The 26,202-nt window shown below is 49.2% G+C and overlaps 1 protein-coding gene across 2 annotated transcripts in view; it reads left to right on the forward strand.

The window, feature by feature from the left end:
- The window catches only part of LOC126524347 (unconventional myosin-XVIIIa-like), a 358,530-nt gene that overhangs the window by 113,419 nt on the left and 218,909 nt on the right, over positions 1–26,202 (forward strand). For both annotated transcript variants that reach the window (XM_050172677.3, XM_050172676.3), the window contains exons 9-11: positions 9,924–10,068; positions 18,422–18,566; positions 19,316–19,411. In XM_050172677.3, the coding sequence (XP_050028634.2) occupies positions 9,924–10,068; positions 18,422–18,566; positions 19,316–19,411 (386 nt within the window). The remainder of the gene's footprint in view (positions 1–9,923; positions 10,069–18,421; positions 18,567–19,315; positions 19,412–26,202) is intronic.

Below are 26,202 nucleotides of genomic sequence, written 5' to 3' on the forward strand. Positions count from 1 at the left end.
AGGGTTGTATGAGGGAAGTGCAGTTAGGTGGCAAATACTGCAGCTCGACGTTCGAAAGCTGTAGGCCTTCCATATGGTGTGCGGAGCAGTTGTCAAGCAGCAAACAAATGCTGTGGCCTTGTCACTTGACATCTTGGTTGAGCTCCTTCAGCCAGTCGGAAAAAATTGCCCGCAGTATCCACGCTTGGAGTTTGTGACATATTTTACTGGCATCGGCCTTGTTTCTTTAAAACATCTGGGCCGGGCATTGCGGCCAATAACCAATGGGATTCGCTTGTTGCTGCCATCAGTGTTGGCGCAAAGCAAAACCGTCACGTGGAGTTTACTTTGCTTTCCATCGCGGCAGTCTCCTCCCTTTAGTGACAACATGCGGCTCGGTAACATTTGATAAAACAGGGCCGTCTCATCAGCATTATAAATTTCAGCAGCTTCATAGCGGCTGAAAATGCTGGGAAGCTTCTCGGCCACCTACGAGGCAGCAGCATCGCTGTGTGCAGAGGCAGACTCGCCAGATATCACCTTTTCGACGACAATGTGTTGGCGTTTAAATCCTTGCAGCCAGCCGTTACTTGCTTTGAAGTCGCCGTGGCTTAGGATGCAAGCAAAATCTATGGCTTTCTGCTGCAACATCGCACCACGTATGGGCACGTTTTGTGCTCGTCTGTCCAAAAACCATGCAAACACAGCGCTGTCCACATCAGCATACGTCGACGTCTTCATTCTTTTCTTCTTGGCACTTGTGCCCAACTCCATCGCAGTGCGGATGCTTTGTTCTGCAGCAAGAATGGTTGAGAGGGAGCTGGCTGGTATATTAAAGCGGGCAGCCACATCCTTCTTTTTTTCGTCGGCGATAACCGCATTCAATATCGAGAGCTTATCTTCAAGCGACAAAACTTTGCGTTTCCTCACAGCGGAACTCATCGCAATGAACCGACCCCGTAAACACACACTTGCACATGCACGTCAACACGCTGACGAAGAAGGCTTATCATAAATGCGCCGCAAGACACCGCAAAGAATTTGTCATAGTAGTGCCACCTAATGTCAAGCTACAAAATGAAAGCCTAAAAGTTGCTACGCTTGCCACTAGCGCCACTCAACATCATCATCATCACCGAGGTTTGCTTGTTTGCTGTGATTGCAAGTGTTCTGCTCGCAGTCTACTTTACCTTGTGGGAGATACGGGGGTCTCCTCCGTACTCTTGGGACAAAGGAACGACAACACAGTAGTGCAAACAGTCACAAGGGCATTTATTGCACCTTTCATAGATCAATGCCTGCTAGCCGAGTTGCTATCCCCAAAACATGCCGATGGGCGCGCGACAAATCTAGAAGTCCGACTTACCGCGACCGCATTGCGAGCGAATATGTTCGCCCCATGCTGGATCCCAACGCCTGGTCGTTCACGTGTACAGTCACGCGAATGGTGGCACGTTCGAAGGCGGCCACGCGAGACGGTCTCGCAGAAGCATGGTCGGCGCACGCGCGGGCGGCACGTTCGCTCCCGCTCGCTTCCCGAACCCAAAGAGACCAAGCGCCTTCCCTTTCGGCACCCAAGTAACCCCGCAGCAGCGCGACACTCGCGCCATCTCCCGCACTGCGCCTCAACCACTCCGACCGCCGCGGGCGAAGCCGCCTTGCAGGAGACGAGCTATGCGGGAAAACTAGATCTCAGGGGAGGCGTGAGAGTCACGCATCCCCACATCCCCCCAACCTTAAATCACTACATATTCCGGCGAAACATTTCACACAGTCTAACATCAACACGTGCTTCGCCAACAAGGTGGTACATGCAACAGTGGCCGCGCCAGGAAAATGTCCACACGCTGTCCATAACATGCGAGCCGACTGTCCTTGGGGTACACCGCTGGCGTCCGCCGGTCACAGCAGCAGCTTTGCGACTCGACGGCACGATCCCAGGCCAGGACTCCGGAGACGACGACGCAGTAGTCGGTACGAGCAAGCGTCGCTCGCGCCGACGCGCCCTGCTGGCAAGAGCCGCCGTAGCTGTCGGTGACCGCTGGCTCCTTTGTCCGCCGCCGAGGGTTGTGAGCTGGATGCAGGAGGCCGCCGAAGTAAGTGGCCACAGCATCACCATCGCCCGGGGTGACTCGATCGTAGTCCGGAGCAGCAGCGCAGACGATGTGCAGGTGACAGCAAGCCAGGGGTGACTCCAATCACGCTGCGTACACTCAAAACACTCGGCAAACACTAAAGTAGTGCAAGGGAGAGGAATTCTGCATGCGCATCGCCCACGTGGTACGATGTTCAACTCGGCTAGCAAAAGATCGGGCGGCTACTCAGTTGCTAAGTTCACGTGAACGAAGCTCGCTTCCTTGAGTCGAACGAGTAATTTCAATTCGTGCGAGGCTAAATAGAATGAGGGAAGCAAATTGCAACGCCTCAACGCCACGGTCCACAAGGTTGTGTTCCTCCACGTGCGACAGGCAGCTTCGTAAAGCCTTAGGCCTAAAGCGTCGCTACTCTGACAACAACCGGCATCCAAAAACAACACCCAAAATGGGCGCAAAACAGGCAGCCGCGAGGAGACGTCAGCTCTATTAGGTGGTCCTACTTCGCTCGGTGCACACAGTATCCGAGTTGACGGCGCCCACCGTCCCAGACTGTGTCGGAGCGCCCGGTGCCAGGCCGCAATACCAGTCAGCCCGTCGTGGCACCCGTGGCCCGCGGTCACCCGGCTCCCAGAGCCGCGACTTCATCCGAGTCAAAGAGATAGAAGAAGCTATTTACATAAGAAATTCGGACCACCCACGAGGCTTCCGTACTCACTCGCTTCAGGCTTGCCACTGCTCCGCGGGCGCTCTGCCTCGCTCTCCCAGGATGCAGACCACGTGGCTCTCGTACGAACGAATGCCATTAAAAAAACACTTGCGAAAAGGCTTAGCATGTTGACATGTTCAAACACACTACAGCCACCGCCGCCTCGCTCAAGAAAGCGCGCCGCCGACGCTAGCGATCGAAATCCACGCTAGGCCTACGCTTCGGTTCAAACAAAGGTCTCGAACGAAGCAAAACTGTTAACTCTATCGTCCGATGCCCCAAGAGGTCCACGTTGGGCAGCCAGATGTGGGAGATACGGGGGCATTGCGGGCGAATATGTTCGCCCCATGCTGGATCTCAACGCCTGGTCGTTCGCGTGTACGGTCACGCGAATCGTGGCACGTTCCAAGGTGGCCACGCGAGACAGTCTCGCAGAAGCATGGTCGGCGCACGCGCGGGCGGCACGTCCGTCCCGCTCGCTTCCCGAACCCAAAGAGACCAAGCGCCTTCCCTTTCGGCGCCCAAGTAACCCCGCAGCAGCGCGACACTCGCGCCATCTCCCGCACTGCACCTCAACCACTCCGACCGCCGCGGGCGAAGCCGCCCTGCAGGAGACGAGCTATGCGGGAAAACTAGATCTCAGGGGAGGCGTGAGAGTCACGCATCCCCACAACCTTCTAATATAAAAACTTAAACAATATTCATTAAAGTTGCACACTGCGCGGTCGAATTTTGGGCAAAACATTACAAGATACAGCTTGATGATCTGCGCCGCGAATTCGTTACATCAAGGTCAACCGCTGCAACGCGTTCGTTACGTGGAGGTCGCCTATACATGGGCTTCAAGGGGGATGTGTTGGGGAATTGAAAAATTTCATAACATCCAGGAATTCGTTACATAGAGGTTCGTTACCTAGAGGTTCAACTGTACACCACGCATGCTGTGCCACAGATAAGTGAAGATGATTATCGCCATAGCGCTTGCGGTGACAGCTGCGTATGCGGCATGATACGACCCTTGAGGAGATTTGCTAGTACCTGAATAAAAAACGGAGTGCATGCTAGCATTTTCACAGCCCATGGGTGGGCAACTGCTGTTCTTGATTGTGCAGGCTTCGTGCCTTTTCTTGTTTTCATGGGATCTAGCAGTCGGAAAACGTATCATATGATCACAATTTGATCGTAAACGTATTAACTAGAGAAGAAGTGTAGCTGCATTAGGTCATTTCTTATGTTCTTGATCGCGAACGTTGGTGCCAAAAAATTGTACAAAACGGTATTGTATCAAAAGGTTCTTCTGTAGTTGTTATATCCACAGAGCCTGCTTTCCATTTATTAGACTTGAACCCCGCAATAACGAAAGCCTTAGACAAATAAAGTCTTGCCATAATGAAAACACCTTATCCGTGGTGTTATGATCGGCCTGTGGGGGTAGTGACCTTCTAGCCTCTCCTGCCCCACTACGACGAATTGCTTTATGAAGCTAACAATGCGTCCCCCTTGGACAGACGACTGGTGCCAGCAACGCGAGGCACGTTTGGTGGATCGAGTGTTGTTTGTTGGTTCACTGTCGCCATCAAGGACGACGGGAACAAGAAACTCCTGGAAAAGGGTGTTCTTTGGCGTTTCCTCATGGACTTCGGTAACCACTACCGTTGTTTGACAGACGCTCTAGCTAACTGCTGGGTCATCCCAGGAACCAAGATGCGCCAGCTTGAGTCAAGCGTGATGAAGCTCCCTTCTTTTCTGTGAGTTCAGTGAAAAAAGATGCAGAAATGACTGTGGGAACCTTCTCCCTCAATGCGGGTCCTTCGATGACTTTGGACGCTCCGATTGGACGAAGGCGGGGCTGCAGTGTTTCCTGGCCTAGGGATCTAGAGAGGACAGAAGGGGTTTAGGCGAACTTTTTCGGCTCCTCAGGATGCTTCAATTCAGTCAGGCTAGACTGTTGAGACGTAACATTCTCCACTCCTGCTGTAGATATCGTAAATAAACCCAGTACTCTTCATTCTCGATGAGAACATGTTTCTCCTGTCAACAACGTCCTTAGCGTGGCTGAGTCGGACGATGGCATGGGCTAGCTACCCCTTTTGGCATGCCAGACCCAAACCCTTACACTGGTGAACGTCCACAGAATGTAATGCATTTCATATATGTCAACATTGCCACATCACTAAACTGCGATTCCGCAATAATGCAATTGTCTGGAATGTTACTTCCTGTACAGTGAACATCTTTTTTTACTCCCTAGGGACTGCGAAAACGTCTGAAAAATCGGGCAGCCTGAAAGAATGAATGCATGCCCTTTACTGCCCCCAAGGGCTCGGATCGCCGCAGTCACGTCCGAAATATTTTTTAAAACCTGCGAGTGCAATTATTCTGCGTCTCGGTACTAGTACTGTGACAGGCGATGGCAGGTGCATGCGCGTGTGTAATTAAGAGACAGATTTTATCTCTTGACCATTGCCCCTTAGTTTTCTCGGTATGCTTCACTGCATAACCTGCTGTATTGCATGAAGCTGACTTTTGGGCATTGGCATTATGCAGCGCTTTAGACCCTTGCCGTGATTTTTGCTCTTCGACGCCATCGGCGAGAACGACGAAGGTGGAGTTGGAGCCATTGTTGGCTTGGAATGAACAACACGGCACTGAACAGCAGGAAGCTTGATAGCGAACATCAAAGCAGCTAGGCTTAACAACAGCACAAAAAACACGACTACTATGACTGTCAGCGGATCAGCATGCAAGAGCCCTGGTTCGATGCTGCAAAATAATCAAAATGGTCATGGTGGTGGCTTCAATTAATGCCATTTTGAACCTGCAGTCAAGGCAAAAAGTCTGAAAATTGGGCGGCAAAGAGTTTCAGCACCCGAAACTTCAAGTTGGCTCAGTGGGGTACGGGCCGGTATGAAGACGTTCGAATTATCAGGCATGTGCGAAAAATTGGGCTTCTGGGAAATCAGCCGTTAACTGCATTATCTGCCTGTGTAATGCTAAGAGAGGTCCATAAAGGGCTCAAATGCATTTCCGGCCTGCTCAAATCACGTGAAATACCACCACAGCATGCTTGCGTAGCTGCCGCGAATTTAGTTTACAAAAACAGCAAAGTGCCAGAAATGATTTTAGACACCGGAAACATGTTGTTGGTGCCATCTTGTTTTTCCTTTGTCCATTTCAAATGGCACGGCCGCATTGCCATCGAACTGTGCTTACATGGAATGGTGAATTGCATACCATGTGTAATGCATGCATATCCTACGAGGCACGTCACTGTGCTGCCTAACAAGTTGCAGAACGAAGTGCCTTTCCTATTTTTAAATCATTACTGTTGTCATGCTCTGCAGCCCAGTGTGCGTTGAAGTTACCCTCAATAGAACATGCATCATATTCACTGCTGAAGCATACGGTATATGACTGTGGATCATATACGACAACATAGCATACAAAAAGCTATTATCTACACAGATGCTCTAAGTGTCGTAACTGCATTAGCCGGGGGAAAGCGGGGGATAATCCTGTTTTTAATCAGCTGCTGAAATCCATTAATGATGCTTACAATGAAGAACTTTCCCTCGTGGTATGCTGGGTACCGGGGCATTGCGACAACAGGAAACAAGGTGACAGATAAGAATGCTAGAGAAGCTGGTCTACATGGTGACATTGAAGTTACTAAGGTCCCTAGTCGAGTTATTAAACCTTCCGTCCTAACCGGCTGCGCCAGCACTGGCAGCATCAGTGGGATAAAGAAACTGAAAACAAATTAATGAAATAAAACCCCAACCAAGCAAATTTTTCCAGCAAAATGTCACAAGACTAACAGAAACCACACTGCAGGCTATGTATAGGACACACCTACGCAACACACATTTACCTGTTAACAGGCACACAACCACCCATATGCACAAAATGTGGAAAACAACTCACGGTCCGGCACATCTTAATTGAATGTCCAAGACTTCACCATGCAAGATTACAGACAGTGCTTTCTAGAACTTTACACACATAATATACCATCTCACCTTGCATTATTTTTCTCCCATGACTCTATGTTTAGTGTCAGCAGAGTCTTTAAATACCTTGCCAATGTCGATTTCTTAAACAATGTATACTACTACAATGCAAACCGCCATGCTCCATCACAAATGTGAAGAGCCTGAGGAGTTGAATGCTTCTAGGTCTCACACCTTTTCGCAACATAAAAGTTCTTTGCTGACGGCTTCAAGGCAAAATGTATCGCTTATAATTACTGAAAACTACAGATAATCTGTATAACGCATGCATAGTATATAACATATAACAAGTGATCACTCATAGTCACCGAAATCTCTAACCCACGCACAGATGAAATATCTGATACTATAATATTAACAGCATTTTTCATTTATTCATTTATTGATACTGTCAGCCCAACTTTGGGCTATTACAGGAGTGGTAGGTCACAATACAAGCAAAAATATATTTACACGATAAAGAAAAATAAAGTACATTTTGGGGAATGCACTGATAGTAGCACCATGGCAAATACAGCATGCAATACGATACCCAGGTGTACAGTATAGCCATGAGGCCAAGTTATGGTATGCGTACACATGTGCTTTTGACATTTGCAAGAAAATCGCGTAAAGATGATGTCCTTACTATTGAGTCTGATAATAGATTCCATTGTTTTATTGCTCTCGGAAAGAAGCTGTATTTAAAACAATCATTGCGAGTAATTGGAGGAGGGATATACATACTGTGGCAATGACGAAATAGTTACATTGTTTAGCTAGGCCTTTTATATATATTTAACTAGGAAATACCTGCCCCTTTATATAGCACACTTCAACATGCTTACCATTCTTGTCTGATTCTCGTATTTGTACTATAGATCATTGAATATATCCATAGACTTGGCGCTCTTTGGCCAAAGATGCCCTTGCGCCATTAAAAACCCAGCAATGATGTGTTATGCAGAGAAAACAAAGAAGTCCCGCCGGATGTGGACTTGGCAGTGGCACTTGAGATGATGGCTACTGCATGGGCTGCCGTGCTTCCAATTGCAATTGAGAACTGAGGGCCGTATTGTTTTGCCGAAAGTGATCGGCCTAGAATACGGTCCCAGATTCAAGCACACTGGTTTTGGTACCACCCAGCTGGCATTACATTGGGGTTTGGCATCGCTAGATGTAGTTTTGCCTGGAGGCATCCATATTCGCAGCCGACCACTAACGGGAATACTGTCACTTTTGTGAAGTTTCATGTAACTTGGCATCAGATGCGTCAGCGTCCGCAGGTGACAGCGTTCCACATGCATGGTCAACAACGTGCTTAGCACTGCAGCAACGCTGTCTGTCGCCCGTAGATGCCAGTCAGCTGTGCCTAGTAACATGAAATCTCACGAAAGGGAGTGTATCCCCAAAAGTGATATGAAATACTGCTCCATGCCAGTGCTGCCATGCCATCACTGACCTTTGCATGCAGCACATCTTATGCTGTAGACGATGTGGTTCTGAATAGCCTCGAACAATGCTCACCATTGTAGGATAACAGAATTTTAACAGTAAACTGCGCTCTCTTTAGCAAAAACAACATTCTCACGAAAGCAGATGCTTTTGTTTTGCTGCCAATTTTGTTATTGTGGGATTCAACTGTATTATCGAAATGAGAAATACATTGCGGGCACTCCGTGATGGCATGCAATCCAAATGCAATGCAACAAGCAGAGGCCATAGACACAGTCGATGAATTTGTGGATTGTGCATGACACACTGCAAGTAGCATTGGCAGTGCTTATTTATTTTGTTTGTTTACATTTTCTAATGTGTTGGTGGAAAAAATGGAGTTGTTTGCGAGCTTTTGGAGTGAAATCTTGTGCCAGGTATTTTGCACACCTGCGCTGTATCGAGCAAATCTTTTTAGAAACAGTGTGCAAGATTTTGTGCAGTTGTCCTTAAAAGGAATCTTTAGCTCAAATGCTCCTTTCTTAATACTTGCTAAGGGAGAAATGACTTTTCTCGGCAACCACTGCAGCAAATTTGATGTGATTTAAGCCATTTCAGAAAATTTGATGTGGTTTAAAAGAAAAAGTTGAAATCTAGTGACTGTAGGAAGCAGATTTCTTCTTTATACTGTCAAGTGTTCTATCAAAAATTGTCAACAACAACCAGATATAAAAAAACGGGACTCGAGTTTGTATTTCTGCAATATAAAACATCACAATTGTGTAAACTGCACCAAATTCTTGTTCATCTAAAGTGGACAAAATTGATGTAATATACACCCCTCTGAAATATAGCACTAATTTGCGAATACGACTTTTGCAACACCCCTGTAAGCATATTGTAACAAATTAATGTAAGGTGTAAATTCATATATCCAATTTGTCCACTTTAGATGCCTTAATGGATTCAGTTTTCAGAACTTCAATCAGTCGCCATGGTTGCTTAGTGGCTGTGGTGTTGGGCTGCTAAGCAAGAGGTCACGGGATAGAATCCAGGCCACGGCAATTGCGTTTCGAGGGGGGTGAAATGCAAGAACACCCATGTACGTAGGTTTAGGTGCACGTTAAAGAAACCCAGGTAGTCCAAATTTCCGGAGACCCCTGCTCTGGTGTGCCTCAAGATCATATTCTAGTTTTGGCATGTAAAACCCCATAATCTGATCTAATCCACTACTGCAATATTTTTTTCTGATGCAGAGTTACGGATTTGCAAACATTATACTTCTATTTCTTTAGAAGTTCCCGATATTTGGCAATATAAAAAGAAATGTTAGCCCTTAAGTCAGAATTCTGCTTCCTATGGTCGTTGGAATTTGACATTCTCTATCGAATGCAACAAAGTTCATTTAAACTTGCGTGGTGGTCGTTTCATCGAAGCATTTCTGTGCCTTACATGTATTTGAATAGGAATATCGGAGTTGGCCTTGAGCTAAAGCTTTCTCTTAAGGGGACTGGCAACCGTCCAGAATGTGTTAGGGGTGGTGGAATTGCGATGGGTGAATTTAGTGTGTTGCTTCTAGGAGTCACTCCTGAATAAAGAGTCTGAAGGACTCTGGAAGGCGTTCATTTAATCAGTTCAGCTACAGCTTCTATGTCTTGGATTCCTCACAACATCAGCCCATTTTCTTGTTTCTCCTGTGCCCTATGTTGCTGCACTCAGCCCGACGACCAAAAGAAGGCGCGCATCATGTGGGAGCTGGTCCAGGGTTCCCTGCAGACGCTGGGGATACGGGACACCGAGAGTCGTGTCTTGTGGACGGTACTGGCTGCCATCGTTCATCTGGGCCATGCTGGAGCGCTGCGCAGTGAGTCCGGGCTCTGTCGGGCTTTGAAAGGTTTGCAGTGTGATGGCACAGACGTAATTGTCATGGCAAGCATGAACACTATAGATTCAGTCCAGCATCATTATAACAACGTCACATCCAACACGACGATAACTATGGTTTATTATATTTGATATTTGTTGTAGTATATGTGTATATATATATTGACGCGTATATTCTACTTAGAAGACAACGACGATGGGGGCAATAATGGGCTCCGTCTAGTGGGTGGCTGAGATTTGGGAGAGGACGAAGAAGACGTGCCTCGGTTCCGTTTGTTTTTGAACAGGTTGTCCTGTTGTTCGTGAACGTCTCCCTGTCTTCTGTCCGCGTTGTACCGTGACACTGGTGGAGGCGCTGGGTACTGAGTTCGCCTGATGCTTCGGAGTCCTTCTGGGAGTCGTTCATCTAGCCTGGAGGCATTGTCACCAGTTACGACACCCGTGCATCGCTTTAGTCGCCGACTGCTCGGCCTTGCCCCGGAGTTTTCCCCTCTTCAAGCACCTCTCTCCGGCAGCAGCACACATCTCGTAATGGCCGAAACCAGCTCACCGCGAGCACCCCAAAGCAGCCGGTTTCCCAGTCCACAACAGGTAACCGTTCTGCATCCACTGGTTCCCGATTGCTATCGCGGTGCAGTCTTCGAAGACATTGAAGACTGGCTTGACAAGTGTGAACGCGTCACACAGATTAACCAGTGGACTGAGCAGCAAAAGCTTTCCCACGTCTATTTTTCCCTTGACGACAGTGGCCGTACTTGGTACGAGAACCGTGAAGCTAGCCTGACGACGTGGAATGACTTTCGGCAGAAGATCACGGCTACTTTTGCAAGTGCCGACTGACGCGACCACGCCCAGCAGATGATGGAGCTACCGGTGCAACAACCTAATGAGTCGGTTACAATGTTCGACGAGGACATGGCCCGCCTCTTTCGTAGAGCTGACCCGAACATGACTGAAGATAGGAATTTGCGCTACCTCATGCGAGGTGTAAAAGAGCAGTTGTTCACGGGGCTTGTGTGGTATCCACCAGTCACCGTCGCTGACTTTATCAAAGAGGCTACGGCTATTGAGCGGGCCCTTCATCAACGGTGCAGGCAGTACGATCGACTGTCCACCAGCAATTCAATCAATGCCACCGCAGGGACTGCCGAGTATCAGAATTCCTTGCGTGAATTGATCAGAGAGCTTGTCAGAGAGGAAATGCAAAAGATTCTGACATTGACATTGGATAAACCTGTAGCATGAATCGCCAAAGTGGTGCGCGACGAAATCAGGCAGGCGTTCCCGGCAGCCGATTTTCAAGATCACCAGCGTCCCATGACTTAAGCCGCCGCTGTCCGATGTCCACCACCCGTCACAATCACACCGCCGTACCACCAGCCTCCAACAGCCACTCCTTGGTCGCTGCCGCAAGAGGATGCTCCGAGGCGCGCACCCGTTATGCCGCTGCAGTCACATTAGCAGCCGTCATTTGCCGCCCCTTGGTCAAGGCCGCAAAACGACGCTACGGGATGGCCGCAATTTCGGAAAACCGACGTATGGCGCACCGTTGATAGGCGACCACTTTGCTTTCACTGCGGAGGCACCGGCCATATTTCGCGTAATTGCTGGCATCGCAACACGTCATTTCGACCTCATCGTCCGTGGTCCTATGGTCGACGTGCAAATGACGATTTCATGCTACGCCACGACGACGCTACTTTTCGGGAACCTCCAAGCACACCCGAATGACGAATCCATGCCCAACAATAGGTCCGATTTCGGCCGTCGGTCGCGTTCTCCAACCCCTCTGTGTCAGATAGCTTCACCTACTGGACATACTTTTGCTGACCTCCGAGGACGAAGGTCGCCCAGCCCACGCCGGGGAAACTGTAGGCGGCGACCTCTGGGGGTAATGTTGCAGGCCTGCCGCAAGACAATAAAAAGCCCCCAACACTTCCGCTGCAAAACGCTGTGAAGCCGATAAACACCGAAGAAATTGTGAGCGCCGACATTGATGTTTTGGTGGACGGACAGCCATGACAGCGTTAGTCGACACTGGTGCCGACTTCTCGATAATGAGTCAGGAACTCGTCTTCCGCCTGAAGAAAGTAAGGACGCCATGGATGGGACCTCACATAAGGACGGCAGGCGGTCAATTACTGATGCCTACTGGACGATTTACTTCTAGAATTGATATCAGGGATTCTTCTTTCGTGGCCGCTTTCATCATTCTGCCTGTGTGCTGTAAAAATTTGATTATTGGAATGGATTTTCTGAAAGAAATTGGCGCCGTAATTAACATCCCGGGTCGCATGGTGACGTTTTATAAGAGTCCTGGTTTAGTCTATTGCTTATCGCCGCAACACCACTCCTTTCGTCTAACAGAAGACGACATTGTCATCCCACCACGATCATGTACCCTTGTTTCGGTAGCATGTGACATACAGTTTCATTGCGAAGGCGTTGCCGGCCAAATAACCACGATGTTGTTCACTCATGGTATCTTGGTCGCACGAGGAATCGTAAATGTCACCGACAGGTGCACGAACCTGTTGCTGACAAATTTTAGCACAGAGCGACGGCGCCTTCCAAAGGGCATGGCTGTGGCTTATTTTGACGGTGTTGCGGATGTCTGCGACTGCTGTTCACTACTCGAAGAAGCACCTACGCAAGACCCAGCTCCTGTACTTGATGTCAGCACTGCTTTGTCGCCACACGATCGAGAATGGCTTACGCTACTGGCCAAATTCAGCGACTGCTTTGCATCGACGTCCAGCGTCGGTCAGACACCTCTAACAAAGCACCGAATAATTAAAGAGGATATGGCAAGACCAATTCACCAAAATCCTTATCGTGTTGCTCCCAGAGAATGTGAAGCCATACAACATCAAGTGACAAAAATGCTTAAAGACGACGTGATCCAACCATCAATGAGCCCCTGGGCATCTCCTGTACCCGCTTCCCAGTATAGACGATTCACTCGACAGGCTTCGACACGCGCGTTACTTCTCTTCAATGGATTTAAAAAGCGGATATTGGTAAATCGAGGTAGACCCGAGAGACCGTGAAAAAACTGCTTTTGTGACACCAGACGGCCTATACGAATTTAAGGTCTTGCCTTTCGGCTTGTGCTCTGCCCCTGCTACATTCTAACGCCTCATGGACACTGTGCTTTCAGGCCTGAAGTGGAAAACCTGCTTAGTACACCTCAACAATGTCATCGTGTTCTCCGCAACACTTGAAGAACATCTCGAATGGCTTGAAGTGGTTCTGCAGTCTATCCGGTCCGCCGGCCTTACCCTGAAACCGGAGAAGTGCCATTTTGGCTTTGCGGAACTTCAGTTTCTTGGTCACGTCATCAGCCACTGTAAGATTTGGAGTCGGGCTTGTAGGACGATCGGAGGAACTTGGGGCGACAGGACTAGGCGAGCAGGATTTATTTACATTATTTACATTTGAACATGGGATACATTTACACAGTCTAGCGTGGCTCCCAAATGAAGCCCGCAAGACGAAGCAAACAGCAAACGAGCACACAGCTCACAAGTACATTGACGAGCACAGAGCACGACGACGAGCACCACTAGCAGCCGACGGACAGCCGTCTTTAAACACTTCGTGTTTCCTAGATACCTAGGTGAGGCAAAACGTTCGACGTCATCGTAAACAAGCCGCCTCTCTGTGGGACGGTTTACACACACAAGTACGCACAGTTTTCATTGCCGATCAGCAGTGTCAAACGTCAATGCAGTCAACCCTCACAGCACTCGGAGCTGACCTTCGCAATGCGGCCGTCCTGTTGTCCATTGTCCTGGGTCCCCATAGCCAGGTGCTCACGCCCGACCCGAGCCGGCGCCTCTAAATTCCAGAGCGGACCTCGCACAGTGGCCTCCGCCGCTGCCCATTGTCTGGTGTCTTAGAAGGCCCGTGAAAAGGCACCGCAAGGCATCTCCTTCCAGGAAATCCCCTTGCTTCAGTCGAACCGTGAAGGCGTTGGAGATTTCACTAACAATAACTGATCGCGTTTAGTCATGCGGCGCCGAGGGGTTGTTGACGCGGCACCTCGCGGCCCCTCCGAAAGGAGTCACCGCGGCAGATGTTGAAGGCTCCATGGTATCTTCGGGGAATCTCTCCACGCTCGCAGCTGCAGCTGGCTGCGAAAACTTGCATGTTGCCACCTCGGCAGGCCATTCCTAAACCACGCAGGTGTCCGCCCGGATCCCGAAAAAATTTCCGCCGTCGCACAGTTTCCTGTACCATCCAATAAAAAGGCTGTCAGGCGCTTCCTCGGCCTCTGTGCCTATTACCGACGGTTTATTACAGACTTTGTGCGCATTGCGTCGCTGTTAGCTCGCCTGACGAGAGGCGACGTTGCTTTTGTATGGGGCGACGAAGAGCAAGGTGCATTCAACGACTTGTGGGAACGTCTCCAGACACCTCCAGTGCTTGCTCACTTTGATGAGACCGCTCCTACATTGCTCCACACTGATGCAAGCAATGTTGGCTTGGGAGCTTTTCTTGTGCACCGGCAGGAGGACACAGAAAGAGTACTTGCCTATGCAAGTAGAACACTCTCACGCACAGAGGCTAATTACTCCACGACTGAGAAAGAATGCCTCGCCGTAGTATGGGCGGTTATGAAATTTCGCCCATATTTGTATGGCCGCCACTTCACAGTTATCAGCGACCACCATTCACTGTGTTGGTTGACAAACTTTAAAGATCCTTCGGGACGACTGGCGCATTGGAACCTACGGTTGCAAGAGTTTGACATGACTGTCAAGTACAAGTCGGGAAAATGACATACGGATGCTGACTGCCTGTCTCGATCGCCGATAGAGTAGTCTGCTCCACCCGAAGAAGGCTCGGCATTTCTTTGTGTTCTGGACACATCCATCATCGCGCAACAACAATGGGACGACCCTGAGTTGCTTGAACTCATCAATTACTTAGAGGGCAGATCTGCGAAAGATCTGCCCATCTAAGATCTGGGCAGATCTTAGATGTGCGATCTGCCTAGAGTTTTCGCAAGAGGACTGTTGTCGTTTTGTTTGCGTGCGAAAGTACTTTACAAACAAAACTTTTCTTCGACCGGGTTCCCTTATCTGCTTGTCATTCCTGCAGCTCTTCGTACGGAAGTAGTTGAAGCCTGTCACGAGGTGACTTCTGGTCACTTAGGCTACACGAGAACGCTGACCAGAGTGCAGCAGAGGTACTACTGGCCGAGACTTACCACCACCGTGAAACATCACGTTCGCACTTGCCTCGACTGCCAGAGGCGCAAGTCGCCTCCACCGAAACCAGCTGGCCTCCTACAACTCGTCCAGGTTCCTCGAAGACCATTTGACCAAATCGGAATGGATATATTGGGCCCACTTCCTACTTCTACTGCAGAGAATCGCTTTGTTATCGTCGCAACTGACTATCTCACACGTTACGCTGAAACAAAGGCAATCCAGAGAAGTACAGCAGCCGAGGTGGCACGCCTTTTCGTTGAGCATGTTGTGTTGCGACACGGTTCACCAACCGTCATAATAACAGACCGAGGAACCGCATTTACGGCTGCACTGTTAGATCACGTCTTGCTGCTAAGTGGAACGTCTCATCGGAAGTCAACCGCCTACCATCCACAAACCAGCGGATTAACAGAACGCCTAAACAAAACAGTGGATGTTGAACAGAAAAATTGGGACGACATCCTACCGTATATCACCTCTGCATATAACACGGCGAAACAAGAGACAACGCGCATGACTCGATTCACCCTTGTTCACGGACGGGATGTACGAACAATGTTGGATGCAATGCTTCCACACGACTTTGACGACACTGATACTGACGCCGATGTGTTTGCGCAACGCGCAGAAGAGGCTCGGCAGCTCGCACGCTTGCGGATCTGCTAGCAGCAAGACTACTACTCAGGGCGCTATGATCTTAACCGTCGAATGGTCATCTATGACGTCGGCGACAGAGTGTAGGTCTGGACACCCATGCGGAAACGAGGCCTCTCCGAGAAGCTGTTAAGACGATACTTCGGACCATATAGAGTATTGCGCCGACTCAGTGATGTCACGTAAGAGGTTGTGCCCAATAGTGCCAGTTGTACGCGACGCCGCACGCATTGTCCTGAACTTGTGCACGTTGTCCGCATGAAGCCGTATGTGAGCGAATAACTATGCGAGAGACTCTTACTTCCGCGAGTGACATTTCTGGTTTAGCATCGGGGCGATGCTCCTTTAGGGAGGGACAAATGACTTTTATATTCTACTTAGAAGACAACGACGATGGGGGCAATGACAGACTCCGTCTAGTGGGTGGCTGAGATTTGGGAGAGGACGAAGAAGACGTGCCTCGGTTCTGTTTGTTTTTGAACAGGTTGTCCTGTTGTTCTTGAACGTCTCCCTGTCTTCCGTCCGTGTTGTACCGCGACTATATATATATATATGCATATGTTGTGTGTGCTGATCTCGGCGAGAAATATTTTAGATTTACTTTGTTACAGTGCAGTCCACTTGTAACAATATCAAGATTAACAAGAAGTCCGATTGTTATAACAGGTCATCACTATATCTCAACTGCCTTAAAAAAGCTGCTGAACATACCTTTGTAGCTCTGAAAGCAAATTTGCACTTGCGATAAAAAATTGACGTTGTAGAAAGCAGGCTACAAAAATAAAATGTTTAATTATACAGTAAAATCTCGTAAACTGTACCTGCTTAAACAGTAGTTTCGTTTTAAAAGTAGTAAAGTCAAATCCCCGACTCAGCGGCCATTGAACATAATGTGTTTTGTATCCGCATAAGCCGTACCAGCTTAACACATAGCGTTTCCACTTTTCATCGCGCAAACACGGCGGCGCGTCGTCTCCATCGGGTGGCCCGGCAGAACAACAAGCCTCAGAGATCAGAACAACAGCCTTGAAGTGCCCTATGCGTTTACGCGTGAAGCCACATCAACATCGACATCATTTCAGCGCTGTGCTAGGGAGCATTGTGGGGTTGTGGCGTCGTGCAAGCAAGGACTTGCATTATGCCGAAGCTCAGATAAAGAAGGCGCTGGGTGCTCAGCATAGAAGAAAAATTAGATGTTGTTCGTGCTATCGAACGTGACACGAAGAAGTCGGCGCTGACATGGGACAGGGATCTACAGTTGATTACGGTGTGTGGCATTTGGAATGCGAAGAAGTTGCTCGGCAGCGCTGCTGCGACCACGAAGAGATGTCAGCTAGGAGGTTAGACTTTTCACCATCGTTGTTTCTGTTTTGCCGAAGTGTCGTCTTATATAGTGTCGCTCATATAAAACTGTATAGTGTTGCTCATATAAAATGGGCACACTTTCTCTTCTGCCACCACTTATAGTCACTCACGCGACCTCTGCCATGTGCCTGTGTATGTATGCGTTCAGATATCGCATTACTATGCTGTGACAATCTGACAATACAGCAGGAATTTGCCAATCACATCATGATGCATTGGACTCATAACCTCTTGTACTATTTCGTGTCATACTTGGGAGGTAGTTGGGACATGGAACTTTCAGTTTTCTAATTTGACACTCAAGCTGCCATGTCCACGGGTAAATGTGTTGCATGTCTTCATGCAAGACTTGTGTCCTTTTTTGTTTGTTTTCTCTCGTATTTTACTGTAATCTATGTTGATGAAAAGTTGCAAAAAGATGCAATGTTTACTCCTTGTCTGCTTTTAAATTTATTGAGGTCCTTGTCTGCTAATAAATAAGCTACTCAATTTTCTTCCGAAAATTATGGTATGGGCAGCTAGTGTTTGAATGCATTTCATTTTTATGCCCTTGATGGCTTAGCCAGACAACAACCTGCTCTGATGTTCCGTAAGTGTGATTTGACAGTGTAGTTTAAATGAGTTCTTTCTTTGTTTATATAGATTTCTTTGAATCATACAGCCACAGTAGCAGCAGAGTGTGTACCACGAGAACAGGCAAGTGGCAATATTTTTTTTTGCTCCTACTCCTTGTGGCATGCCATGTGCTGCCAAACAAGGAGACCAATGAAAAGCAGACAGTTAATTCATTCCTCTCTTGACTCCATCAGGAATCATTGCTGATGATAGCTGTGGGGATCATAGCAGAATGTGAAGCTAGCAAGTGACTGCTGAAGCGGGGCAGATGCCAACTTGTGTGGCCATGCCAACGTTGGTACACCTCGATGCAAGTGGCTTTTTGTGTGTGCTTTTTTTTTCCTAGTGTGATCGTGCTGTTACACGTTCGAGAAGTGTGCTTACTTCATTGACAACAGTCTCTCCTCTGCACAGGACAGACTTGGCGCCAAGGGCTGCCGAGCACAGTTTGCATTGTCACATCAGGTTCTTTCTGTGCAGGTGCGAATGGGCGGGTGCAGTTTGCACGAGCAGCAAGTGCCCAGCGAGCATCCCTTCTGCTCGGCACGTCAGTCGAGGACCTCTCCAAGGCAGCCCTCGACTCACCACTGCTGACGGCTGCAGGCAACAGCAGAGGGCCTGCACGGTAGGCAGGAAGCGTGCACTTTGGCGTTGCCAAGGCTTGGTCGTGGCACGGGTGGGATGCATTATGGGGCAGGGTGCCTGTGGTTATGTGCATACGTGCCTCTGTTGAAATGTGCATATATGCGAGTGTTCACACTCTATTCTGTTGCCTTCTTTCTGATTCTTCAGTGCTTAAGGTAGCATATTGGGTGCAGTTTGGTTAATGTTCTTGCTCTTCCTTTTATCCTTTCTCATGTGGCCGTATAGATTTTTGCAAACATGGACTCGAAGATAGTGTTATTGTCATCATCATTAAGACGGTGTAGTTGCTCTTAATTACTGGAAAGATATTGCTTTTGTACATATGTTCCCATTTACAAAGCACTGAAATAACAGACATAAGCAGGTGCAGCAGTTCTCATGGCGCCATCTTAGTATACTGACTACAACCAGAAGATGTAAAACTAATAATCGGAATGAGCAACTATGCTCTACTTAGCTGTCAATTTGTTAGCAACATAATCTTAATAAACGTATATTGACTTTGTAATATTACTAATGCATTGTGGTTTAACACAGCGATGATCATTGCTATGGCTGCTGCTCTCTTCTGTGTGTCTGGGAGTTCGTAAATGGTAACACACACTGGTAGATTAAAGCAACCTGCACTTTTTTTTGTACATTTATGCTTAAGAGATGTTATTGATCTGTTAATAAATGGCCGCTACTCTTTTTTCTTTTGAATGCTGTTTCCTGGAATGTTGTATGCAGAGGAGACGCAGTGGGAGATCCTGCAGAGCCCCTGCAAGACTTTGTGGCCTCCCTGTACCAGGAAGTGTTCAATGCAGTAGTGTCTCTTGTTAACCGGTGAGTGTGACAGTTGACCTCCTGTGGACAGAATCTTGGAGCATGTAAAGCTGACTAATTCCCAGCTATGGCCCTTCATTTCATTCAGTGCACAAAACTACTTGGACAGGGGAAGTTGGGATAAGATTGCCTCACCTCAGTGTTACTTTGTTTCTTCCTAGGTTGTGTGCATGCTTCACCATCCATTTGATACGCATTGACCTGGATTTTTATTGTATTTCATTTTATTTTATATCTGAACATAATACAAAAAGATATTGCTTGCATGTCTGGGCCCTGTTGGGGTCTCGGTGCTGGCGCCCGTTATTGCGAATGGGTCGCAAGCCCCAAGGGTAGCGTTGGCCTGGCGGCCTGGGGCACTGGAAGCATCTGAAGGTCCCGGCAAAGCATGAGAAGACTGGTAACAGAACAACTTGTTTATTCTAACATAGCAAAAGAGCGGCCGGTCAGGTCGACCGAAGTGGAGAGACGGGAGAGCACGTAACTCAACAGTACAAATCGGAATCTCTCTCCTGGCGTCCGGGGGCAGCTGCTCTTATACTCTCGGCGTCGCGGGCCAGAAGGAAGGTCACGGGATGAGCCCACGCGACGGCGGAGCATGAGCCCACGACGGCGCGCACGGTCGAGCCGAGAGACATGTTGAGCCGAGTGTAGTGACGCATCGCCAACCCGCCGACGGACAGACCTGCTGGCTCCTCACTTGGGGAGCTCCGCTCCCCGGCTGCCGCGCTTTGACAAGCGTGGGCACACACACACACACGCACATACGAAGACACGTGGCACTGAAACACGCCTGGACACGCTTGGCGGGGAGGCGTTGCGGCGGCGTCGAACGGGCCAAAATGTCCGCCGCTTTGAACGAAGCCCCGGCGTCCGTTGCATCCGCGCCGGCATTACCGCGCGTTGTAGGCGAAACGTAACAGACCGCCCCGCCGGGGGAAGGAGATCCCGATGGTCAGGGGACTGCATCCGCTGTCCGGAGGGATGTCGCTCGATGATGCTCATAACCGAAGTCGGGCGTCCTTTGGCGTTTCTTGAGCGCAGCGCACAGAGAAGGCCTCGTTCTCACGTTCAGGTTCACACAGGACACTGCAAAGTGACTTCGGGAGAGTTGACATTTTTGTTCTCGTTTCCGGCAAGCGTTAGAACTACGCCGAAAGTCAACCGCTCAGTCAGCAAGCATGGCACAACCCTCACTAAGCCCTGCCAGGCTCTTTCCCCTTTTATACTGCTGCCTAGTTCCTTACAGTAGTTTAGCAGCACTCAGAACGCGTCCACACGATACACGCACACTCTTTCTCGGTGGCGCTATACGCCTGCTCACGACTCGTCAGCTTACGACTAGCATACAGGACGGGGTGTTCTACTTCTCCATTTTCCCGTTGGCACAGTACAACGCCCATGCCTCGCTCACTAGCATCGCACTGAACAACGAACCCTTTTGTGTAGTCGGGCGATCGTAGCACAGGCTGGCTGGTTAGGGCGCTCTTTAGGGCGCTAAAAGCTCTTTCCTTTGTCTTGTCCCAGACGACTGTTTGCGGCTCTGTCTTTCTTAGAGCATCCGTTAGGGGAGCCGCGATATCAGAGTACCTGGGGATGTACCTCTGATAGTAGCCGGCGACACCTAAGAACGACCGAATATCGGTCTTCGTGCGCGGTTGCGGGAAGTCTCGCACAGCGGCCACCTTTATTTCAGAGGGGCGGCGACGACCCCGACCAATCACGTGTCCGAGGTAGACAACCTCGGCCTGTGCTAACTGGCACTTGGGAGCCTTGACTGTCAAGCCCGCATCGCGCAGGCGGGTTAGCACTGCCCGCAAGTGCGCCATATGCTCAGGCCAGGATGCGGAGAATATCGCTACGTCGTCTAGATACGGTAAAGCGAATTCTTGCTGTCCCCGCAACACTTTATAGGCTTGAAAAGCAGTATGGCGCGTTCTTCAAACCAAAACTCAAAACTTTAGGACGGAATGTCCCCATTGGTGAAATGAACGCCGCATACCTACTAGCCTCTTCTGTAAGTGGAACCTGCCAATAACCCCTGACAAGATCTAGGGTGGAAATAAACTGAGCGCTACTCACTCTCTCAAGGCGCTCCTCGATGTTAGGGATCGGATAAATTTGATCCTTAGTGATGGAATTAAGCCTGCGGTAGTCGACGCAAGGACGAGGTTCCTTGCCCGGTACCTCAACTAAAATCAAAGGGGAGGTATAATCACTCTCACCCGCTTCAATAACACCGAGCTGTAGCATTTTCTTTACCTCAGCCTCCATAATATCGCTCTGGCGGGGTGACACCCGGTACGCCTTGGATCGTACTGGCTCTGGGGAGGTAAGTTCTATGTCATGAGTAAGGACAGAAGTCCTACCAGGCCTCTCAGAGAACAGACCTTGAAACTCTTGTAAGAGCTGGTGTAGTTCGGTTTTCTGCTCAGGCGACAGCGATGCTTTACTTATTAAGTCACTAATGACTTGATCGGTGTCTTTCCTGTTCGTCACTGAGCCTAGTCCCGGAAGCTCGACCGGAAGCTCTTCTAACTTTCCCGCATCGGGAATTTCCTCTCCAGTATCTGGTGCCTTTAACGCTACAGGCTCAATTTTATTCAGTTCGGGCGTGCTCTGAATACCAGCTTGCTGCGCCTCTGACCCTTTCTCATCGTTCAACAACGTCGGTCCCGCAACTACCGCCTTTGCAACGAGCTCCCGAACCTTTGATCTGGTTAAGGCCTGAACGCTAGCCTCACCAAACAAAAGCCCCTTCTCGCGCAGGAGGTGATCGGACCTGTTCGAAAATAGGTACGGGTACTGGGGGGGCAGCATAGATGACACTGCGGCCTCCGTCTCAAGTGCTCCGAAAGGTCCTTCAATAAGCACTTTTGCTACCGGCAGACACACGCTATGAGCTTCCACTGCTTGCTTGATCCATGCGCACTCGCCCGTGAACATATCGGGTTCTACGTAAGAGGGGTGAACTACATCCATTGTAGCTGCGGAATCGCGAAGCACTCGGCACTCTTTCCCGTTCACGAGGAGGTCTCGCATGTAAGGCTCGAGAAGCTTCATGTTCTCGTCAGTGCTGCATAAAGACAAAAACACGACTTTTGTTTTTGTTTCTGGACACTGCGCCGAAAAGTGACCCGGCTTCTGGCACGTATAACACCCGCGCGCTCGCCTCGTCTCGAACCGCTTTCTCATGGGCGTGAACTTCGGCCTCTCAAACTTGGAGCCAAATTCACCCTTTTGACCGTCCTTAGCTCCGCGAGCCCGACGCGTCACAAACTCCTCGGCTAGCTCAGCGGCTCGAGCCACCGTACTAACGTCTGGCCTATCCAAGACCCAGTACTGCACGTTCTCAGGTAACCGACTATAAAACTGTTCTAGCCCGAAACACTGCAGAACTTTCTCGTGGTCACCAAACGCTTTCTCTTCTTTGAGCCACTCCTGCATGTTTGACATAAGCCTGTACGCAAACTCTGTATATGACTCACTTTTGCCTTTCTCATTTTCCCGAAACTTCCGACGGAACGCCTCCGCTGACAGCCGGTACTTTTTTAGCAGACTCGATTTCACTTTGTCGAAATCCTCTGCCTCCTCTCTCTCCAAGCGAGCGACTACGTCGGCCGCCTCGCCGGGTAGCAAAGTGAGCAAGCGCTGTGGCCACGTTTCCCGAGAGAACCCCTGCTTCTCGCACGTTCGCTCAAAGTTAACCAGGAACAAACCAATGTCCTCTCCAAGCTTAAACGGCCGCATCAGGTCAGTCATTTTGAATAATACTCGTTCTCCTGCACCGTGTGCCTGACTTACATTACGAGCGCGTTCCATCTCTAACTCGAGACGCTTCATTTCCAATGCGTGTTGACGGTCGCGCTCTTCCTTTTCTTTCTCTTTTTGTTCTTTTAGTTCGCGCTCCTGTCTTTTTGCCGTCTCCCTCTCCTCAATGGTCTCAAGGCATTCCGACAGCTCGTCATCCTCAGCTTCTAACTCAAGAATAGCCCTTAGCAGTTCTGGTTTTCTGAGTTTGTCTGAGACATCCAGACCCAACTCTCTTGCAAGCTCCAGCAATTTCGGTTTGCGCAACGACTTCAAATCCATGGCTGCTCTGAATGCTGCTTTCTCTACTGCCTACTATTGTCTTGCCGCAAACTAACCCGGCAGCAACGACAACCACAATTACCAGCTCTGTTTCTGACACTAACAAAAGCCTGGCAAAACTCAGAAGAAGAAAGTCCCGCACTCACCAAACCTCGCAGCCAAGAATTCCGCGCAGTCGTTCCGCTGCAGGCAACCAGTCATCACACAGGGCTCGTTGCACTGCTCCCGGATGGTCGTTGTGCTGCTCAGCATACAGTCAACCGCATCTCTTCGCTGCTGGCCTCCGTTGTCGCGATCCCACCGCTGCCACCAGCTGTTGGGGTCTCGGTGCTGGCGCCCGTTATTGCGAATGGGTCGCAAGCCCCAAGGGTAGCGTTGGCCTGGCGGCCTGGGGCACTGGAAGCATCCGAAGGTCCCGGCAAAGCATGAGAAGACTGGTAACAGAACAACTTGTTTATTCTAACATAGCAAAAGAGCGGCCGGTCAGGTCGACCGAAGTGGAGAGACGGGAGAGCACGTAACTCAACAGTACAAATCGGAATCTCTCTCCTGGCGTCCGGGGGCAGCTGCTCTTATACTCTCGGCGTCGCGGGCCAGAAGGAAGGTCACGGGATGAGCCCACGCGACGGCGGAGCATGAGCCCACGACGGCGCGCACGGTCGAGCCGAGAGACATGTTGAGCCGAGTGTAGTGACGCATCGCCAACCCGCCGACGGACAGACCTGCTGGCTCCTCACTTGGGGAGCTCCGCTCCCCGGCTGCCGCGCTTTGACAAGCGTGGGCACACACACACACACGCACATACGAAGACACGTGGCACTGAAACACGCCTGGACACGCTTGGCGGGGAGGCGTTGCGGCGGCGTCGAACGGGCCAAAATGTCCGCCGCTTTGAACGAAGCCCCGGCGTCCGTTGCATCCGCGCCGGCATTACCGCGCGTTGTAGGCGAAACGTAACAGCCCTTAGGAGCTTTGCTAGACCAGGGCACATGCAAAAGAAGTTAAAACACATAATGCTACTCAGGCAGGCAGACAAAACCGCTTTGAAGATTCAGATTCTATCCACTTCAAGGAATTTGCACTTGCTTCTACTTGGTTTTCACTGCAACTTCATAATATTGCGTTTATTTGCATGTATTGTTCATTAAAGAAGTTGGTCCTGTTGTTTTCTGCTTCATGTTGACAAAATGAAATGCCACCATGGTTGCTTTGCCTTTGAAGAAGTTGGCTACTGTAGAAACATTGGCTGCTTTTGCGTCCTGTTAGCAAATAAAATTCTGGATGAACCAGGCAGACGATGAAGCTAAGTATTTTAATACATTATATCAACAAAATACTGTGATATTGTGAAATTTGAGTGAAAAGAGGGCTGCGGTAAGTGAAAAATCATTTATTCATGCTAAGTTGCCAGATTAAAAAATCGTGTCACTGCATAGTGGAGCCCTTTCATTTCAAAAACTCCTCGAATTGCCGTAGTCGCTGTCAACGATATGTGTTCCAGTTGTCCGTTAATGACTGCTAAATCCAGTCGAACCTCGATTATACGTTCCTGTTACAATTGTTTTCCCGGCGCCAATGGTTGCAATCGAGAACACCAAAAATGACCCAATAGAGTTACTCACATTTTTTACCGGTTCATACGTTCCCAGAATAAATTATTAAATTATTTTTTGGCACCAACGTTCAGTACGTCGCCTACCTGTGATCATATGATACATTTTCCGGCTGCTAGATCCTATGTAAACAAGGAAATATACGATGCACGCTCGATCGAGATCAATATATTGTCACGTGGTAATGACTGTGATGAACACAGTAGCAAAACTGTAAATGGCAAAACTGAATCTTTATTGGGTGAACTTGTGCCCACGAAAGCAAGTTACACTTAAAGTACAACGATAGCAGCGAACACAGTTGGCGATCATCAAAAATCTGATCAGCGGGTCAAGCGCGTCAGCTTTTATATATCAGTCATCAAATGTTCTAGAGTAATCGCTGGGACTCGCGTGTCTTACATAAAGTTCTACACTATTCGCATTGCACATACATGCAATCAGATTACACAAGGTTCGGTGACAGACAGTAGATGGAACCATCGATAGCATTCCAGAAACTTCCTATACATGCAGGCGCATCCTGCGCTGTGCGATAACATTTGTTAGGCAGTGAAATGTGGTCGCCCGATAAACAAGTACAGGTGTCAATACCCCTCTCTTAAAAAGCATCGAACCGATGCTGCAAAAAACAAAAGTAATAAACAAAAACACCTGTAGCAAAGAAAAAACAAAATAACGAAGTTCGTCAGCGCACGTAAAAGGGCTTAAGATCCACCACTTGGACCACTTCAGATCGTGCAAGGCTCCGCTGTGAATGCGAAATGCCGTCTCGCACGACCTCATAGTGCAGTTCGCCAATACGTCGGATATTCTTGTAGGGTCTGAAATAGTGTCGCAATAGTTTCTCACTGAGTCCTTGTCGGCGTATCGGGGTCCAAACCCAAACAAGGTCACCGGGCTGATACTCGACGTAGTGTCGTCGGAGGTTGTAGTGTCTGCTGTCGGTACGCTGCTGGTTCTTGATCCGTAGGTGGGCGAACTGTCGGGCTTCTTTGGCCCGCTGGAGATAGGTGACAATGTCAAGACTCTCAATCGTCGGTTATGTGTGGCAGCATGGCGTCGAGAGTCATTGTCGGGGTCCTG

Source organism: Dermacentor andersoni, chromosome 3 (assembly GCF_023375885.2).
Source record: "Dermacentor andersoni chromosome 3, qqDerAnde1_hic_scaffold, whole genome shotgun sequence".
In the NCBI taxonomy this organism is placed as follows: domain Eukaryota; kingdom Metazoa; phylum Arthropoda; class Arachnida; order Ixodida; family Ixodidae; genus Dermacentor; species Dermacentor andersoni.